The following is a 20,892-nucleotide window of genomic DNA, read 5'->3' on the forward strand; positions in this document are numbered from 1 at the left end:
GTGTAGTTGGCACCTTGGGGGAGCTGGGAGGGACACGGAGCGGCAGCTTTCAGCTCTCCCTATTCGTCTTCAGTGGTAAGTTGCTCTGGTATCGGAATGACAATCTGTAAGTGTCTGTCTTTATCATTCCTTTACTACCATCTCTTTATAGATACTTGTGGTTTCATTCTGAAAAGCTATTTGTTTTATCGTGCCTAACTATAGGGCTGGGTGGATCATCTGTGTTAGCTGTGTTTAGGGGCTGATGCAAGTTATCAGAGCTACATCATAATCAAGAAGCTCAAGATAAAATTCTCTGCTTGTAATGAAACATAAATTAAGCTTTTTTTTTAGCTGGTTTACATAACCTTTCTTCCCCTATTGCTGCTTGTCACATTTCAGAATATGGTATTGCAGTTTGGGGAGCAAACTTCTGTCAGAAGGCCACATGCATCTGTGCGTGTATATCATTACAAATGTGGCTATGATAATTTTTGGTCTCAAACAGATGTTTATTTTTTAGGATGTGAACACCTTCAGAATGACCATGGAGTCATAGTTGATTACAATACCTCAGACCCACTAATACGCTGGGATTCCTACGAAAATATGAGCCCTGATGGGGAAGGTGAGTAATTCGATCACATGAGACCAAGGCAAAACCTTTCGCAACTGTGCCAGAGCCTTTGCAAGGGAGGAAGGAGAGCTTATTTGCTTGAACCTAATGCCACTTCACTGATGTGTTAAGTAGCTGTCTGCCCTTCCCTATTTAGCTTTAGTGGCTCTAATGGAAATAAAGCTGTAGTAGTTGTTTAAGAGAGATTCTTGTTAATGTACTGAATTGGACTGAGACACAACTGGTTGGTACGAGTTACTTTATTATTTGTAAATTTGCTCAAAAAATTTTTTGTTCTAAAGCTTCTAGTTGGAATCCTAATATAGAATTTTAAGAACAACAAAATGATGTGGTGAGTTTGTAGCCTTCAGTGCTTACTATGTTATTTGGAGTGTTGCAGGAGGTGCACTAGACTGTAAATTTACAGATAAACAAACAGCAAAGGATGTGCATATTGCATATTTCTCCTCATAGATTTACCTGTTTCCAAATTGCCCTTTTATTTCTTAGATTTTTCTTCTGTCATCTGCTGATATATGCAGGAGTTGAAAGCCTCCAGTAGCTGCCTTCAGATTCTGACTCCAGTGTGGATGCTTTCCCAATGCTTTGCTTGAGTGAATGTTGTGCTTTTAATGGATATAGTTTTCCTGTAGGGACTCAGAATGTCACACCGGTGTCTACACACCTCAGTGCACATGCAAGCCTGACATGCTGCAAGTAAAAACATGAGAGAAGTTATTAAATGGATGCCAAAGTTCTTGTTTTTACAACTTTCCTGTTATGAAATTAGAGAGAGGTAGAGCTAGAATACTTAATTAGCCACTCTCTAGGCTCAGTTTACATTGATTTTTGTAATCTGAATTCAGCATTGACCATCTAATGACTACATTGGTGAGAGTTTTAGGGGCAGAAGCATTGACTGGGAGCTGTGACTTTTTTCCGCTCTATCACTCTTGTACAGGAGTATTTCCTGATCCACAGCAGACTTCAATCTGCAGAGAATTAGGGGAAAATAGGGCAGGGGTAAGGGGGGAAGAGAACAGTCATTTGGCATCATTACATGGGGCAGGCAGAGCACTCCTTAGGGAGTCATCAGAGCCTTTATAGTTGGATAAGACTGTGCAGTGCCTTTTAGAAGGAGTAACATCAGAGAGACTGAATCTTGGCTGAAGAAGATGTCTCAATTTCTACCCAGGATGTTTCCATATCATTTGCTTCCTTTTTTTCCCCCCATCCTTTTCCCCCTCCTTTGTATATACATAGCCCTCAGCAAGCAATGCACTGATGTCAAATATTTTTTAATTGCTAAGATTGATTGGATAGATGGATTTGACCTTCCCATCCTTATGCATTGCACTGTAGATACAGGAAATTGAAAGCAGAGATAAATGTGTAGGCAGCACACTGTTGGAAGATACAGAACCGTATGCTGCTCGTGTCTTGTAGAAGACTTGATCACAGACCATTCACAAGTACAATTAGCTTGTTTCCCTGATGTTCAGAAGTCATATGTGCCACTTAATAGGCTTTTGTGTGTAATTTGTGTGCATGATATATTTTTAATTACCTGTGATACAACATAAATATGATGTGTTAGCATAGATACTGAGCTTATTGTGAATCTGCAGAGAAATCACTAGAGTTGAAGCCAGAGAATATACCATGAGAACATGAGATGTATCCAGATACTCTTTTTCTCAAGCAAGCATTTAAGAGGCAGGGTGTTACCCTATGATGCTCAACCAAATTGCAGACAGAGGATTTGTCTCTGCATTGGCTGGGCAAAAGATCAGGAGAGGCTAAAGCACATACACAGGGGACAGCTAGATTTTTCTCTTAAAGAGATCTGCACTCAAAACAAAGGTAAGCTTAGTCTGCTGCTTGAGGTAAACGTAGCTTGCTTTAGGTCTTCCTTTTACGTAGGATTTATAAACAGCAGGACAGACTTCTCTTATGGTTTGTTACAGCGGTTCAATATCATGCTTTTGCATTAAAAAGATGTAGTGAGTCCTAGTTTTCACCACAGGTGAGAGACCACTAAGAGGAGATGCTGATTTCACATCCAGAAAGCGAGCAAAGTCAAAAACCTTAGAGTCTGAAGCCTTTAGCTACAATCCTGAAGGCAGAGAGAAAATCTTTTCTGTACCTCAGAAAAGATGAAGGTACAAGATGTGGTGCGTGTGAATGTCTGCATAACAGTGGTGGTATGTTTAAGATGAGGGGAAGTCTCATAAAGAGTGCCTGTTTCAGATCTACTCCATGTTAAGTTAAACTCCTAGCCTAATGTGGGAACCAGTCTTCACAGTTTGACTTGTACCTGTTTTCCCACAGGAATTTCGATAGGAATAATATGAGGTGTGGGTGTGACAGATGATTCCTGTATTACAGTTATACGCCTTTTTGTTCATTTCAAAAATGCCTACCTATGAAATTCCAGATCAAGGTGGCCAGGAAGGCTACAGCAGAGCTTTGTGAAATGAACAGGATTTGCTTTGTAGGTATACTGTGTGCAGAATAACCATTTCCAAGCTGATGTGTTAAAATGGAAAATTAGAAGTGAACAAGAAAGCAGTATGTCTCTTTTGAAATCCTACACCTCTTTGGCCTTGTTACCAAAAGAACAAAAGATGAAAGGACATGATAAAAACAAAATGTACCCAAAGTATCTTGGTTTGTTGGCATGATACAGTATTGCAGACAGAAGCAATTGCCTTTTAAATGATTTTGAACCCTTTGATGGTAGTAAGGTTGTGTACATTTGTGTTGAATATAGCCAGGCTTTGGACAGTTTGCTCCCTGGATTTAGTTCCTTATCCCTCCTTCCTAACAGTATAGGAATTTTGACAAATGTAAAGCAGTAAGTGATTTTAATTTTTTCTCATAAATGCTGTTTCTCTTTCAATTCCATGGGAAGTGTTTCTTGTGGATTGCACTAATCGTCCTCCATAATAGACTGAAGATTTTATTACATTTCTAATTCTAAGTTTGTATCAGATTTCCTCCTCCTCGACCAGTACCTTAGCACAGACGTTTCTGTTACACTGCATGCAGTCAAGCGTCAGATTTGGAACCACAAGAAGCAGAAGGTCTTCCTACTGCCATGTAGAAGTCTGAGACAGTTGCCATTGGTTTCTTTGTGGTTTTAAAGTCATAGTACTCATCGAGTCTTGTGTGTGTGTTGTGGGCAGGAAGGAACAGAAATGGCTCTTGATCTTGCTGAGTACTTTTTTTTTTTTTTTTTTTTTTGCCTTAAGGCATCACTTACCATAAATAGATGTGTATGGATTTACAAAAGGTTGCTCATTTGCTGCATAATAGGAAGTTGACCACAAAGATATACAACCTGTGGCCACAAATGAGTAGTATTTTCTGTTATGTTAAGAGTTTTAAATGTATCCCAATTCCCCTTAATAATCATGTTTTTCAGTTTGTAACTTGGATATTGTAGCTGGCATACTTTTAGCCACACTTGGCTGTTTTCCTCTCGATTGCTAAGGTCATACACGTCTCATTTATATTTAGACCAATTTGGGGATTGGGATTGTTCATGATAATATTTTGGGAGTTGTTTGAAGTGAAGTGATGGACTAAACTAATGTGGGCTTAGTAGCTACTGCTATCATTAAAAACGAGTAAAAACAATTACTGCTTGTAATTAATGGCATTTGGGGCAAGGAGAGGGGGAGTAGTGATAAATGAGGATGAAATGTTTTCTATGGGAACAGAAAGTTGAAAGAAATAAGTAATCCCTTCCGACTCCCTGAAAAACTTTTCATATGCTTTATACTTACTAATATTTCTCTCTCTCTCAAATACCAAATGACAACTGGTTTTGAAAAAGCCCCCCACCCCCACCAGAGGGAAGAGGTAAATGGAAAAGGTTTGACTTGTCTTTTGTTGAGGTGGGTTTTTTTAGTTCTCAATGATAATTTTCAGGATTATTACTTGGCGTATTGAGTAAGAGATAGTGTTGTTAAAACAAACACTTCCCTCCTGCTGAAAATGCAAGTTTCCTTTTGGATAGGAACTATCAGTTTGTGTGGAACCCACTGGTGGATCCTGGTACAAGCCTAGGCTCTGAGGTGTTCTGAAAATAAAATCAGAGATGTTAAAATGAAAATTAAATGTATTGCCAAAGAGCACAAACTCGTTTTGATAGAGAAGGTGAATAATTGGAAGAAAAGATGACTGTTGCTGTTCCGTTTGCACTCTCTGTGGCTGCTTTATCTCAGGTTTATTCTAATTATCCTGATAGCACGCTAAGATTGTTCTAGAGAGAGAATGAATCTACTGTGAAGGAACGACTCTATCTCCAGATGATGACTGTGGGATGTGTGTGGCTGGGATGCTATACTGCCATTTGCATGTGCAGCATTCAGTCGAGATGTGGGATTTTTTTGGTTTGGTTTGGTTTTTTTAACAAAGAAAACTGGTAAGCATCAAAGGTTATAGTTGGCCAAAATAGTATTTGTTGTAGTTTGACTGAATTCAGTGGATTGGCAACAGAAGTGCACCTGGTTCTTGTTCAGCGTTCCATTTTAAGACGTTTCACTTATTTTAACAACCACTAAATCCCTCCGCACTCTTTTGTCTGCCAGCTCTACAGTCTGTGGAAAGAAAAGAACATGCTTGCATGTTAGAAATTGCTTAAAATGACAAGAGGACTTTCAGCAAGTCTTTGCAAGGCAGGGACTTAAGTATCTTTCTCAATAGAACCTCACTGTTTGTTTCCTAGCAAAGTGGGTTTGCTTGCTTAACAGTGTTTGATAATTAGAAAAGAAACAACTTTGAAAACAAAAGGATGTTTTTAATTCAAGCCAAATAGGGTAGGGCTGAGTGAATCCAAATTCCTCTATCTTGAGAGTGTTGCTTTACAAATTTTCTAGCCTTCTGTAACTGTAATCAGCACCAATTAGTCAAAAATTGCCAAATATTTATAAACTGGTTTGCTCCTGCTCTTTCTATTTTCATACAGGAAAGTATCTGAGAAGTGTTTCCAGGTAGGCAATAACCAACATTCTGGTATGCACCCATGTCATGTGATTAGATGGGATGTTTGACTTGTATTGAAATTTTTTCTCCTCTTCAACCCAAAGTAAATAGCTATTCAATAGGGAGGTGCCCTCTCATGTAGTTAAACACTTGTTTTCCCAGAGCGCCCCTTCAGTATTGCAAAACTCAAGGGCTGAGGCAAAACTGCTTGGCTTTGGTACCTTAACAGGAATGCAGATGCCTACCAAAGAAAACAGCAGGTTTGATGCCATTTCTGGTGAGTGAAGCTGAAGGATAAATTGGTAGTGAATAAATGGTAATTCCAGCTTTTAGTTACCAGCTGGATGCAGTATTCTTTGAGACAAAGAGAGATTTGTTAGAAGGGATGAAGAGGTGCCCTGCAACAATTTCCCCTCTTTCTATTTGACAGTGAAAATAGAAACATCTATAGAAAATAGAAAAATTTACCCTATAAAATGCTGCCAGCTTGAAACAGTATCTGAAGGCCTTGGAGTGTCTGCCTTTAATTGATTTTCTCTGAGGAAACTTATGTCTTCTATTTCTTTAAGTTTTGTATATTCTTTTTTTATATATGTATGTATAAACTTTAAATCTGATTAGTCTTCTTAATCATGAGGCTGACAATGAGTTGGAGATAAATTGACATAAAATGGTTTCTTTTGTATGTCAGTAATATTGAACGCAAACAGGATTACAAGGTTTCGTTTCTACTTGTGCAGCAATAGGTAATTCTCTCTCTCATCCTCCTTACATCTTTACATCCTCAATACAGCATTGATTGTAACAGTACTGTGGCTTTTTTTTTTTAGCTCAATGTTAGGGACTAAATATAAGTTCATGCAAGTGTTTTCAAGATTGTGCTTGATTAGCTAAGATTGCTCTGGACTGTAATCTCTTATTTTCATGTTTTGGGGTTGGTTTTTTTTGTTTGTTGGTTTTTGGGGTTTTTTTTTGTGAACAACAAAAAAAGTATTGGAGTATTTTGGATAGGTCAGTTAGGAGCCAACAGTGAAGTACAGTCAGGGGCCGGACTTTCAAAGGATTTACAGATTCAAAGTGACTTTTTTTGGCTCATTTTTAAAGAGTATCTCTTAAGATATACGGAACACCTTTTTGAAAGTCTTCAGTGTTTACTTAAGTACTAAGCTGAGCTCCAGAACTTGGCCTGTCAAGTTCTACTGAAAAGTATTTTTTTTTCCTTTTACCCAAACATGTGAGTGTATCTGTAAGGCAGTGTCTGAAGTGAGGAATTATGTGCATTTTACTTAGCGCACTGGGGCATTGATTTTACTAGGTACCATTTGTCAGTTCTGCTGAGTTAAATTTATCTCAAATAAAAACAGACACCCCCCCGCAAATGCTAAGTGCCAGAGAGGGACGGTTATACCTAAGATAGATATTGAAAGTCTTATGTCTGAAAACAAGAACAGATTAGAAGCAGGGTTCTGTAGGCATTTACGCTAGGCCCCTGTTTTTTTCCATCAGTCCCCTGCCTCTGACTGCCTGTACTTCCCTTTCTCTTTCCTATGAATTCCTTTGCTCTTAATTCTTTGTCAGCTCCTACTTCTATATTTTCCTGTAGCTTCTCTGCCTTTCATTCTGTGAAGGTTCTTTGGGCGCACTTGCCTCCATACCCCCCGTATCAATGTCTTTTAACAGTGCACAGGTTTCTCTGAAGCACAGGTTGCACGTGTCAAATACTTTCAAAGCTACTGCCCAGCCAATTATTTGCTTTCAAAAAAATGCGTTTTTAACATCCTCCAGTTGATATCTGTCCTGTCTCAGTAGTAGGCAGTGGCGTTAGCCCAAGGATGTTATTCACTAGCCCTTTGTCAAAGGCTTTTATTCCACTTCTAGACCCAAAGACCACAGGGCGATACTTGAGTGGTTTAATAGACGTTTATGGTACTTTATGGTACATTCAGATAACTTTTGCAGTTCTATTTTTGTAAGACTGTGCAAAAGACCTCTCTCTTCAGCACAGGAGGATTCAGACAGTAGAAACTGGGAAGAAGGTAACACATGTGACTGTGGCTAGCATTCTCTCTTCTCCTTCCCATATTCTCTCTCTATTGCCCAAAGGCCGTTATCTTGGGGCCATGTAAGACTGCTCTTTCAAGCAAGTCTTTCTTTGCCCAGCTTATTTGGGTTCCCGAGTAGGCTTGCGTTTACCTTTTAGCATGTGTCTGTTTCTTAGTCATATCAACTACAGTCTATAGTTGCTAATATCGTTAATTTAAACACTAATCTCTGAATCGGTATCTCCTCCCAAGTACAGATATGACAGGAGAAGCCTCTTCACCTGATCTTAAAATCCACTTAATGGCCCAGGTTGAATAAAGGGTCCCGAAAGGCAAACTTCTGCCACAGGTGTGTGTTCCTTCCCTGCACCTGCATCCTGAACAACTCTTCCTCTCTCTTGGGAAGGCAATAGGGCATCCTACCTGTTCAGCTTCATTAGACAAGGAAAAATAGCCTTCATGATGGTGTAGGTATTGGATATCTTTTTTCCCTGTAACACCTTACTTGCTTGGCAGTAAAATTAGCATGGCAACAGCACAGATTGAAAGTGTAACTGGAAGAAACAGACCAAAATGTCTTAGTACAAATTAGGATTTGGTGCTTGTTTGTTCTGTGTCTTTCCTAAGACCAGAAGGAGAAGCAACTAAGTTCCCTCTCTGTGCCTGCACCCAAGCACGCATACACTGAACTACCTTGGGCATCATGCTTTCTATGTGAGTGTTCAGTCCCATAACCAAGGAAAATATGAGCAGAGGGCATCATCAGTCATGGTGCTATTAGCACACAGTGTAAGGGGTCATGTTGTCTCTTAAATGAATGCATGTGCGTGAATGAACTTGTGATTCATGATACCGAATTCATGATAATCCCAAATGGCAAATATCTGGGAAGACTTACAAACCAAAAGACAGACTTCAACATGAAAGTAGTTGGAGTTTCTTGGGTTTTGTAGGCTACCATGAAGCAATAGCAATCCTTTTTCTGGTAAATCCCTGAAGTAATCAGATTGTTCTGAGTGACCATTCCTGGATTTGGGTGTAATTACTGCCCATTTTGAGCTCTGAGCAACCTGGTCTAGTGGAAAGCGTCCCTGCCCATGGCAGGGGGTTGGAACTAGATGATCTTTAAGGTCCCTTCCAACTCAAACCATTTTATGATTCTATGATTTTTCTGGTCCTTTAACATCATGTACCTTGCCTTTTTTGGCTAGATTCCTTTTCAGTGACTCCCTCCTCCTGGTCGTGCTTCAGGGTTTCAGCTAGCCACTACACCATTCCCTTCATAAGACGACTAATGATTTTGTGGTGCGGTCTCCACCCTTCTCTCCCCATTAGCAAGCATGTTGATTAGAAAGGCCTGAGGAGTTTCTGCTTACAACTTGTGCAAAATGTTTTGTTTTGGTATGGAGGTGCTTTGGTCAGAAAGGCTTGGTTCTATGAGTGTTGGTTTTTGAAGGAGGGCTCTTCCAGCAAACTGGGCATGCGTTACTGTAGGGATTATCCTGGAACCATGCCACTTTGTTGAGAGTCTGGCACGCTGGTTAATGAAACATATGTGTTAGTTTCTGCCATTGAATACATCCAGCAGGTACTGAAGAACCGAGGACTCTTCCTGGAAAGGTTTCTACAGCAAGCGTCTTCTGCAAATAGTGGTTCTCTTTAGTGAACCATAGAAAGACACAGAGAGAGGTTTTTCGCCCCTCTTGCACTTGTTTTCAAAGTGGTGTTAATACTTGCACAACCACGTCACGTATGTGCTGGCGGGTTTTCTTCCTGACTTTGGAAAAGAGCAGAATGAAAGACTAGCCATTCTGAGTCCCACAACTTTCGATGTCAATGTCTCATTTTTAAGAGCTACCTGTTATATTTGATAGCCTGTACAGAATGAAGCATACCACTCTGTAAGTGTCCTCTTAGCCTTATAAACCATAGGCACTTCTGATAGTAAAATGTGATTGAATAAATTCCTCCAAACCATGAGATAATAGACTTCTTTTAAGTGACCAATAGCAGAATTTTAGCTGTACCGGTAACAGTAGCACCCTTTAGTGCAGTCAGCTGTAGTGTTTTGCTAGCTTTTCAGTGGTACCCAGTAGTTGCAAGTAAAGCTTTGCTAAAGATACTATATTTGTTATTTGTGGATCGATCCCAGAAAGCTGTCCTGGGAATCTCTACCCCTGCTCCAGCAGTTTCACATGTTGAGTATTAAATGTTTATCTTTGATCTCTTCTATTTAAGGCTTAAGTTCTTTGCAAAGATTTCCATGAACATCAGAGAGCTTTGGGTCAGACTGCTAAGCAGTAAGAGGCAGTTGAGAGATGGGGCAGACTTCATGTCTGCCTGCATACTGATGATACTTCCTCTAGATTCTGCTTTTGGACACCTGAAATGTATCTGAATGCTGAGAAAGAGCAGCTAGTTCAAACTCCTTCCAGACTGAACAGGAGGAGGCAACTTCTAGTAAGCAGGGGGAAGGTTTTTTGTCAGAACCCAGGCCTTCTTATTGTGGACATCTTCTTTCCAACTGTGAAAGCAGAAGTTGCATTACCAGAGCTCTTTCATATAGTTCTCTCAGTTCCTGGAGTCTATCAATATATAGACCTGTTGCCTGCTGAAAAGGCAGGTCTATTTTTCTTACTAGGCACAGGTGGAAGCACTGTGTCCTAATCACAGAATCATTTAGGTTGGAGTAGCCTTCGTCTGTGCAGTTTCTGAGATGGTCCTGGGCTCTGAGCTGTCTCTCAAGTAGCACAGGCTAGACCATATCTCCAGGTTCTTCATGTTCAGTATTGTTTGTCTATCTTATTCTGGGCCTTGAAGAATGTTTCCTAACATGTTACCTATTTAAGAGACTTGCTAAACTTCTGAAGCTCATCTTATGTTTCTGGCATCAAGCTATTCCTTGTGCTCCTTTTAGTAAATACGCATAAAATATTCTTTGTAGGAAGAACTTTTGTTTCTAAGTCATTTAGGCACAGTAGAAATTTTCCACCCAAGTTACGTACTTTATTATGTTAGTATATGCCTGTATTGTGCACAAGTAGATCATCTTCAGATACACTTTCTGAGAAGGTAAATACTGTAATTGTTATTATATAAGGTTACTATGTATTACTTATACTATTGCTCTAATACCTGAAAATAAGCCACAAGTCTCTTGAGTTCCAGTGCAAAAACTCTCTAAATTTAATTAATAAGTTAGGAAATCAAAGAGCTCTGTTAAATGTATCTGTGCCTTAGCTTCCCTTTCCAATATGTGGACTTGTTTAGAAACACCTGAAGATCAGTTTATTGAAAGTACCATAGAGTGGTGGAGCAATTTTATTAATAATGTTAATACTGTTAAATTACACGTTCCATACTCAACAGAAAGAGTAAATTCATTATGTTGACCTTTTAGACAGTCCTTTTAAGCCCTTTCTGTTTTTTACTGTGGTTCTGTACAGTTTTCAGCAACCGTATAGAGTCATCGGTGGTTTTCTGCTGCTTCACATTTAATGACCATAACTAATTTTTGCTGGAAGCCTAATAGTAGAGTAAGAGAAAAGCCATGACTCAAGGTGAGTGTGCTGTTCCAGCTGTAAGGAAGAATAATCATGAATTCTGAACCTCAACATTTGGAGTGCACACTTGGAAATTAATGGAGTGTTCTTGAAGATGGGCTTTGTTTTTGGAGCGAATGAAAGGAAATAGTTTCACATAGTGCGGTGACTTTGTAATGCCCTTCAGCTTTACTTAGTATTTTGTACTTGTGGTGATGTTTCTGTAGCGTGACGTTTTGTTATTCTTTTTCTGGTTATCCAGGCACAAGCTTCTTCAAGTTAAGTCTGTGCTTAAATGACTGAGAAAAGTTTGCAGAAGTAGAATCAAAAGGACACAATAGATACTAGCTTCTGCATATCAGGTTGCACTAATAAATGCATCAGTCTATTCTTTGTACTCGGATCATGGCACAAGTATTATTTTCTTTTGATCCCCGGCGGGCAAAAGTGGGACAATATATTACAGTAGTGTTCTAAGGGTGAGTCTGTGCTGGCTGGCTCTGCCTGTGTTCCGTGGTGGCTGGACAGCAGCCAGGCTCTGGTCTAGAAGCTGTGCTTTGTGAAGCAGTTTTTTTCTTCAGAGTACCTGTAAAATCATTAAAGTACAAATGTGATCCTTTTGAATGTCTGGGAATATATACATTAGAACAGCTTAAAGGTTCTGTAGGGTCTTGAATGCCCTATCCTTTGTTTCTCAAAAGGTTCAAGGTTTAAGGACCTCACGTGAGCCTGCAAGTCCTCCTTGTTAGCATTTTGCTAACAGCAACCCCCTCTCAGTTGGTTCCTTTTCAAAGTGTTTGTTCACTTTTTGTTTTTGTGATACATGCCTTGTTTTCTTCAGCCTCCTTTATTTTTCTGTTAGAGTCGGGGACTTCAGAAGCATAGCAAACCGAACAGCTTCCTGATGACTTAGCTACTGCTATTTCATGTTGGAAAACCCGTTCTTTAAGATATGAACATCAGCATTTGCTTGGGTGCCTTGGATAGTCAGGGGAAGGAAAAACAGTGGTAGGAGGTGACTTCATGCCTTCTTTCTTTCCAGTCTATTCTGTTATCAGCAAATTATAATTCTCTAAAAACTCTCTAAAAATGTATTAAAGGATTTCCAGATGAATGTTTATGAACCAGGAATTGATCTTGCAGCCTTGGACCGATTTACCAAATCAGGACCTACTTTTTATATCACAGTCTGAGAGTTGCACTAAATGCAGTTTTAGGTTTTCAGATTGTAGAAAGCACCACGATTAGGCAATGCAAAGGTCTAAGATGATAGATTCACAATGCTGATCCCTATCTTTTTCCCAAAACTTTTGATCGGTTCATTTGCATGACCCTTTTGTGCCACTCTGTGCCAGACCAGGTATCATCTGTACTCATAGCAGTCAGTATAAAAGCTTTGAAGAGGTATATATTGTAGCTTAGCTTACAGAACTTAAATGTTCCATACCTGAACTGGAGCAGACTGGCACACCCAGTAATCCGGTAGTCCTCAGACGTGGTAACGTGCACACAACCACAAGTACCCAGTACTGCAAAGGGTGGTGTGTCCTAGAAAGCCTGGAACTGGTAACAGAGGAAGCATCAGCAAAACCAGTTGAGTGATACGGCTTGAGAACATCCTTCTAAACACATCCAGGGGTAGGTTTAACCTGTAGTTACACAAGGCTTGCTTGAGCTCCCAGAGCATTCTTGTGATGATTGTGTGGAGCACCGCTAAGACTATTTAGAACAGTAACATTTCAGCAGCATGGTGATCTGTCTGAATCAACCTGTTGCAAGTAAACTATCCGTGGGATAAGTTAATTTACGCAGAGCTGCTATTACCTTGTCTAGGTTTCTTCTGGTAATCTGGCTAGTGCAGGTATCAGTGTTGAGCCTCAGCCCTCATTCAAGCAAGCTGACTGCTAATGGTCCAGGATCACCAGCACACACGGGCGATGCAGGCTTATGAAGGACCAGAAGAGGCCTGTAATTGGAGCAAGGAGTACAGTTGGGTTGTTTTTCTGAGAGAACCGAAAAGGAAGGAGACCAAAACTAAATTTGCATCTTAAGTGAGACTCATTGGTTTGCATTGAGAGTTCTGAACATACCTTTTTGTTTCTTTTCATATCTTCAAGGCAGATGCTGGAAGTTTCCAGCTTACAGGCACTTCTGCATCATCCCAGAGGAGAGAACCAGTTCTCTGGTTCTGGGAAGATGCTGCTGGCATAGCTGGTGTTGTGTGGTTTGCGTCTTTTGTCCGAGTCCTGACTGGTTTCACGTGCAGCCATTTACTGATTTGCAAGAACAGCACACTTGAACAGAAAAGTGTGTGCTTTCTGAATGAGGTTTGAACTTGACTTCTAAGTCTTTCATAAGCAATGAACAGGTAGATGTATTTTGTGGATGCAAGAGCCACTATTACCCTTTTTTCAACTGAGAAGTCATTAAAGTGTTGACAGTCCCTAAAACAAAGCTAGCGATGTCTAGGGGCACGGCTGTCTGGTGGTGATGCATGCGTACATTTGTAATAATGTTTAGAGCAAAAGTTTGCGGGCTGCCGTGTGGTGAGATACAGCTGTTATTAAAGGAGGAACTAAGAGGCTCACTTGCCCTAGTTCGAGCTGATTCATTCCAGAGACAGAGAAGGAGTCAAAGCCTGCTGGGGTTTGGGAGCCCAAGAGCAGCAGCTGCTACATAAAAATAAGCATTACCGCTGCAGAACTTCCAGAAAGCTTTTCTTGCCCGAGAACTCCAATAACATAGAAATTCTTGAAGACGTGGATGTAAGCGTCTGACCTGATTGTTCAGTGTGGAAGAACGTTTTATAAAGGCTGTTTGTTTTAGGAAAAAACCCATCAAAAGCAAGCAATTGTAAGCGTGTGGCTAAATGAACACTGAAACTCGCTCAGCTTCATCGGGATATTGAAACAGAGTGAGAAAAGAACCGCTGTAAGGAAATAGCTAGTAGACTGAATTACCTTTTCAGCCAACACATTTCCACTCCTCCTTGGCTCCAGGAGTTCAGATTTCATTGAACCTGATTGTCCCCTCAGGCTCCTCCCTCGTGTTTACATTTTCATTTGCTTTTTCTGGCTGATACAAGTCTCATGCTTCTTTAGCAATTTACCTCCAGGAGCAGGAGCAGCAGCTGCAGCTCAAACAGCCGTAGAGCCATTTCTTGCCTTTTTAAGCTGGGGTGTTTGCCCTGACTCTGGCTTTCCTCTGTGCAGGGTTTTGCTTAGAGAATATGAGTTGATTTAAATGAGCCAATGATTGACTATTGCAGGAAGTTCCTGATCGTGCCTAGTAAAGAGGTAAGAAGCTTTGTTGTGGTTCAAGAGCTGGAAGTATAAACCACGTGTATTTCTGTATGGATTTTATAGGAATTATATGGGAAGAGCTTGCAAGGAATGAGGGCCTGTGTTTGTTAGGGAGGGAGAAAGGAAAAGACAAGCACACATAAAAAGATTTAACTTAGAAGGAATGCAGCTCTGGACTTGTCCAGGTTTGCCTGAAGGTAGAAATATTTATTTATGAGGTTGAAAAAAATAATCCAGATCTCCTGTAATGTTTCCTGCTGCAACATGAACAAGGGTACAGTGTGCAAAGGTTTGTGTATTTGCAACCTTCTTCTTTTTGTTCAGGTGGACTGGGTCAGAGCGGCTCTTGCTGAATTTGTGGTGTATGTGTTTATCTAGCTGGCTTGCATTTGTATGTGTTTTCACAAACGGTGAATGGACAGGGGGTGGTAGCTGTTGGGGACAAGTCAAAAGGCTGAAAGACTGAAACCTCTTTCTAACTCACAAGTCTGCCTTTGGGTATTTGGATTTCGAGGAGGGAAGTGCCAGGAAACACAGGCTTGGAAGGAAGCCACTGAATTTGGTATGTGTCGGTATTTCAGCTCCTAATTTTTATATAAGTTGCTCTTTGTGTATTAGGTATGGTAGTGAAAATACACACATACCCTTTGCTCTGAGGCTTTCATTTATAAGAGAGTCCCTGATACTGGTGGAGGGGGGTGTGTGTGTGTGTGTGTGTAAATCAGATTCAGTGTGGGAATTTTGTCAGGCTTCAGCCTGGGCAGTTCAGGGAGTTGGAACAGCTCCTGGGAAGAGAGGTCAGGCTGAAAGAAAGTGGGCCCCTTCGGTTTGGTTAAGAAATTCCAGCATTACTTAGGTCTCCACCGTTGTGGACTTCCCTTGTTTTTTGACAGCAGTGTTACTCCCGCGTTTTACAGGGTGTTGCTTCCTCGGAAAAAATGAGAGCGGGGATTGAGCTGTGCATTGAGGTGAGGTATTGAATGTAGAAGGCTGCTGCAGCACCGTTGCTTAGCAAGGTGCACAGAATAAAACTTTGCATTGCTAGTATGGTTTGTCATTGTCTTTGGTCAAAAATATTCCCTGATATATGCATAGCTTCACTTTTGCAATTAAGTTGGTTATCACTTTTGAGGGGAAAACGTGGATGAAGACCAGAGTAAAGTGAAGTCCAAAAGTCCTATTGCAGAGGTATTCCAAAATTACAATTTAGGAAAAGGTAGAATATGAAATGAAGGTGTTATGTAGTATGAGAACAATTTCAAAACTGTATTTTGGAGGTTTATAGTATTTGAATAGTTCATTTGTCCTGGTTTTATGAACAAATAAACCATATGTACATAGTTCTTATATGTGCATCATTTTTATATATACATAGCTTATATAGAGAGCTTATATATATGTAAAATAGTGTACATAAATGTATTTTATATGTATGTGCACACATAAATAAAAATCTAAATCTTGACTATTTGCATGTTCTCTACTATGATACCATTGAACCTGTGGAGATAGATTTGCGGTGGTTGTTTCCATTTAAAATAAGTCTCATCTAAGTATTCTGTGGGTTACTCTGGTTCAGAAACATACCTCAGGCTGCCCAGTATAACATTTGAGTAAAACCACTGATGTATATATGTGCTTCATAAATGCAGACTCTGTGAACAGAGTGTGATACCATATATTTAATTCCCCCCCAGCAGAAATGCTATATTTTAAAATAAAATTATAATTTTTGCCTCATACAGCATTTCATATGCCTTTTAAACCAAGTTAGGAGGGAAACAAATTCTCGGTAGAGTTGATTTTTTACCTAAACTAAGTTGTGTTCTTTCCACTGGACTTTCAGTGACAAATCTTACACAAGTCTGAGGTAAAAGTAAATTCCTAATGCTGTTCAGCATCACACACCAGAATTTTTTTTTTTTAATCATTACTGGGTAATTACATGTAAGTGCTTGTCATAATTAAATAAAAAACCCCAAATTAATCTAAGAATGCTTTCCTACAACTGTGCAAATTTGAAAATAATTTAAATTTGTTACGTGCAATATCCATTGTGTTTTCATGATCAGGAGCTGCAAGTTAAAATATCCAGACTCCTCAGGAGCAGCTGGGTTTTTGTTTAGCTGTGAGTCTCATTCTCTCATCTGTTTATAATGCAGAATGATAATTTTTTGGTGACTGTTTGAGGTTTTAAAAAGGCAGCTGCCTACTAGAGCAAAGTAGTCTAGTTGAAAGTAAATTGTTTTATCCCACAGTCGCAGGTGTTTCCTTGTGAAGTCTAACAATATTGTATTCCTACTTAAGTTCACAGCCAAAAATCAGCAGGTCCCAAACATTTCTGTTTCCCGCTTCACTTGTAGACAGATAACATAATACGACCCCAAGTTCTAGCATAAATATCAAAAGTCATGTCTGTTCGGCTCACCATCCTACTTGTGACCGCTGCCACCTCTATTTGGGGAGCTGCTGCTTTGAGAAATTGCCTTAGGGATTTTTGAAGCTTGGCAGTGGGCCAGACTTTCAGATACGGAGACTTCAGTAGGACAAGTAGATGCCACACTTTACTGATTACATTTGCCTTGTGTGGCTTAAATGCCTTTTTTATATAGCCGGGTGCTCACTTTAAATGGTTTGTGCAGGACTGGGAATGCTGGTAAATTGTTTGCTCATTTAGTTGAGTTTTTGGTTCTCCTCTCACATATATGCATTTCCTTCCAATTTAGATAATCTACGTTTATCAGATAATAATGCAGGGTGTATAAAATATTTCAAGCTGTTGGTTTCTTTCATTGTGAAGTTCTTCTTAATAAGTGGTATACCTAGGCTTGTCGCCTTGGTTATGAACGCAGTTTGGCTGACGCTGAATAACATAGTAGTCGTGTCCCCAGCTGTTCGGGCTTTTTAATCCACTGGCATTCCGCATACCGGCAGTCTTGAGGTGACAGGGTGAGACGGTGAAAGCCACAAAACCTAGTTGCCTGTTTCATGGTGCCGAAACATTTCACGGAGATGCTCGTGTGCAGACATCATCCCTTCTGCCGTGGTGTTCAGTTCTGACAGGGCTGTGTGACTCATTAGCACATGTAGTAATTGGGAAGCCCAGACAGCTCACAGGCGTCGGTTGCTTATACAAAGTGGTTCTAGTCATCTTAGGAGGAGAATCTCAAATTTCAGAGATCCTATTTTTAACGGCGACCCTACTGTAGCAAAAATGTGGTTACTACTGCTGAAGCTTCAGATCGGATTTATTGAGTTTCCCTGTAAAAATGAGATGTTTCCATATAGAGACTTGTGTGTGTAAGCTTTCCTCTCCTGGCCATGAACCCTTCAGTCTCTGAGGTTTGCTGCCTCTGTTCTAACCAAATTTTGTGTTGGGCCATCCTGAGCCAAACCCTGTGAGAAGCCCCAGAAGACTCTTCTTGTTCCCAGTAGTATCTCTCTGTCAGTCAGGCTTCTAATGAGTACAGATGCCATTCTTCAGTGTCGTAGAGATCTATACTTCTAAGTATTTTTGGAAAGCTCTGTTTGCAAAAAAGACATTTTCATTTATCTAGATGACAGGTTAGGGGAGGGAGAAATTCCTCTAGCAAAATTTTTCTTCCTTTCATCTGATTTACTTGTCTAAAACATTCCTACACCCTTCCATGAGGCTTACTAGTTAACGCTAACTATTCAGAGAAACATGAAACTTTTTACAGTCTCTTCTTAGTGTTCACTAGGAACTATAGCTCAGATTAAAACTGGGATTTGAGTAGTAATTAATTAAATGTCTTAGCCAGCAATGGGATCATTTGAGAGTTCAAAGACAGCCATTTAACTTCTACATTTAACAGAAAAAGATGCTTTTAAATTTACTTAAAAGACAACTCAGAATCCTGAAGTAAGTGTTAAGTCCAGGCTTTGTCAGTCCAAGTACTGACACGTAAATGCAGTATGAAAAGCAAGTCTCTAAGAAATGTAAATTGTTCAGAATTTGAAAAAACAAAACAAAACCTGAACAAACTCCTGAACAGTGTAAAGCTGTTGTATCCAATCCAAAGTCAGATTGGAAAGAAGTACCTGAGTGCTCTAATTTGCATGCTTAATAGGTAAACAGCAAACAAAGATCATAAGCAACCCAAACCCCATCCTCTGCTGAAAGCTGTTTTCATATTTATATCCAAAGGTGCTAATTCTTAACACCATTAAAAATACATTGAGGAATTATTTTTGCACATTTCCCAATTTGTGTGTAGAGATACTGTACAGATGTTTAAAAAAAAACCAAAACAAATCACTTTTGAAAAAGGCTGCCTTTGTTTCAGGTGGAAACATGAAGGGGAGATGAACAATTCTTGAGATTTATAATCAACTTATGTGACTGTAGGTTTGTTCTTTGTATTTCATTTTCTGTTGGTTTGGTTTGGTTTTTTTCCCAAATGAAATGGCATAATTTTAAGTAGAGATGCTACTGGTAAGCGGAACTCCCGTCTGTTCTTCAGAACTGAAGCTGTACGGTTCACAGCTGGGAGACCCCAAGATGGTTTGTGCTTGCTCAGCATTCTAGGCAACATGCACAATAAATTTGATAATTTTGTATTAGTGGAAGAGATACTGGGCAGGGTTATCGCTGAAGCTTACAGAGTGCACATGTGCAAGACCCTTGGGTCAGTAGTCCACTGGCAGTCTGTCCGTCTTCTTGTCTGTACTCCTGTCGTTGTGCTTGAAAACTGAAACCAGGAAAGTCAGACAGGAAGAATTCTTAATGGTTCAAGTGTACTAGTCCTGTACTTACTTAACTGTGTTCCCGTTCAGACCTGTAACCTCTGCAAGTCTCTTTTGTGTCGGGGTATTCAACTATTCAAAACAAAGCAGTTTTGTATTGTTTTCTAGTTTTTAAACTCAAAACTAAGCACACAGAAAAGACAAAAAAATAAATCGCTTAATAGTTACTCTTACTCTTTGGCTTTTTTTTTTATTATTTTTGCAATTTATTGTGGTAACTGTATTAAATAATTCCACATGAAGCTCTAAGTGTGCTTCATTGTCCTAGCAGTAGTGAGAGCTTCTGAGAAATCACAGCATGGAAGAGGTTGAGAAACTGTCAACTGGCTGTATTTTCCTTAGATATGGTATTTTTTTCCATAAATACTGTTTTTAGATATCTGTACACAGACATTCAACCTCATGCATAGCAGCTCTTTTCACCATGGGATTTACACATCATAAACTTCAGCAAACTTCCAACAATTTGCCCACAGAGAAGTTCTATGGCAAGGGGAATTACTTTCTTTTTTTCCCCTGCCCTGATGACTTGTTCTGAAAAGGAGTATTTTGGTCTTTTGCATGTGCTGTTTTTAAAATCAACATCAGACCTAGTCCTTAAAAAGTAAAAAGTTTAATTATTTGCTAAAATCTATTAAACCTATCATATAACCTCCAGTGTGTAAGTATTTTAACTGATGGAAACTTGGCAGTGTGTCCCATAATGAAGGCTTTTTCCAACCAGACCACTTTTCTTGCCATTGTAAACCGATGAATTCATTGCCATCGTGGGTACAATTTCTGAATAATGCTTTTTCTGAAATAGTGTGGCCTAGAAAAGCTTCCTAGCTCGGAAGCTGCATGATCACGATGCCATTTTAAGTATGTTTTGAAAACGTGTGGTAGAGTTGATGTTGAAACGCATTGGGCTCCCCATGGCTCTCTTGATTCTGGAACTGCCACAGATGTAGACTAAGCTGGTGGTTACCTTTGACAAAAGTCTGCCTGTTCCTAAATTGTAATGGTCTAATTTTCTTACTGTCAAGCAATTCTCAAACTATGGGTAGGAAAAGTTACTCAGAAACTTCTGCTTAATATAAATGTTTTGGTAAATGAGCATGAAATCCTTTGAAAGTAGGACCACTCACTTTACTTTCTTGGCTTGGCGGACAGTAGAAATATTTAGTCCTAAAGCTTTTCATAAGAAACTGAAATAATTGTGTTCATTTTCAGCACTGGGCAAGAGCCCAGTAGCTGTACTCTACCTGACGTTGGTCTAACCTGTGTGATGTGTGTGGAAGTTGGACAAACAAGTCCAATAAAGGATCATAAGAATGTGCCTCCCACGGCTTTGTTTCTTCTCCTTGGTCTATAATGTCAAGCAGGGCTTTAAAAAGCCCTGACAGGCAGAGGTAGGAAATAAGCGGTTTGGATAAAATAAGCTGGATTCAAATAAACTCTTGAGCTTTTAAAATGTTCCAGAGGGAAATCGCTGTATTCGCTGTTTGGTTTTATCCATTGCCAGTGTTGGTAGTACTGAAATAACATGGAAGAGATTATTCTCACAGTAGTATTTTTAACTCAAATGGATTTTTTTACTTCCTGATTGTATATAAAAATCTGCTCAAGTTTGTTTGTTTTGGGTTTTTTTTTTTTCTGGGAAGCAAAAAGAG

At 39.7% G+C, this 20,892-nt stretch overlaps 1 protein-coding gene across 7 annotated transcripts in view; it reads left to right on the forward strand.

Annotated features, from left to right (window-relative positions):
* Window positions 1-20,892, forward strand: part of TNS3 (tensin 3) — a 241,639-nt gene that overhangs the window by 142,868 nt on the left and 77,879 nt on the right. For all 7 annotated transcript variants that reach the window (XM_069809298.1, XM_069809301.1, XM_069809303.1 and 4 more), the window contains one exon: window positions 503-607. In XM_069809298.1, coding sequence (XP_069665399.1) covers window positions 503-607 — 105 coding nt within the window. The remainder of the gene's footprint in view (window positions 1-502; window positions 608-20,892) is intronic.

The sequence above is a fragment of the Haliaeetus albicilla genome, chromosome 21, assembly GCF_947461875.1.
Source record: "Haliaeetus albicilla chromosome 21, bHalAlb1.1, whole genome shotgun sequence".
In the NCBI taxonomy this organism is placed as follows: Eukaryota; Metazoa; Chordata; class Aves; order Accipitriformes; family Accipitridae; genus Haliaeetus; species Haliaeetus albicilla.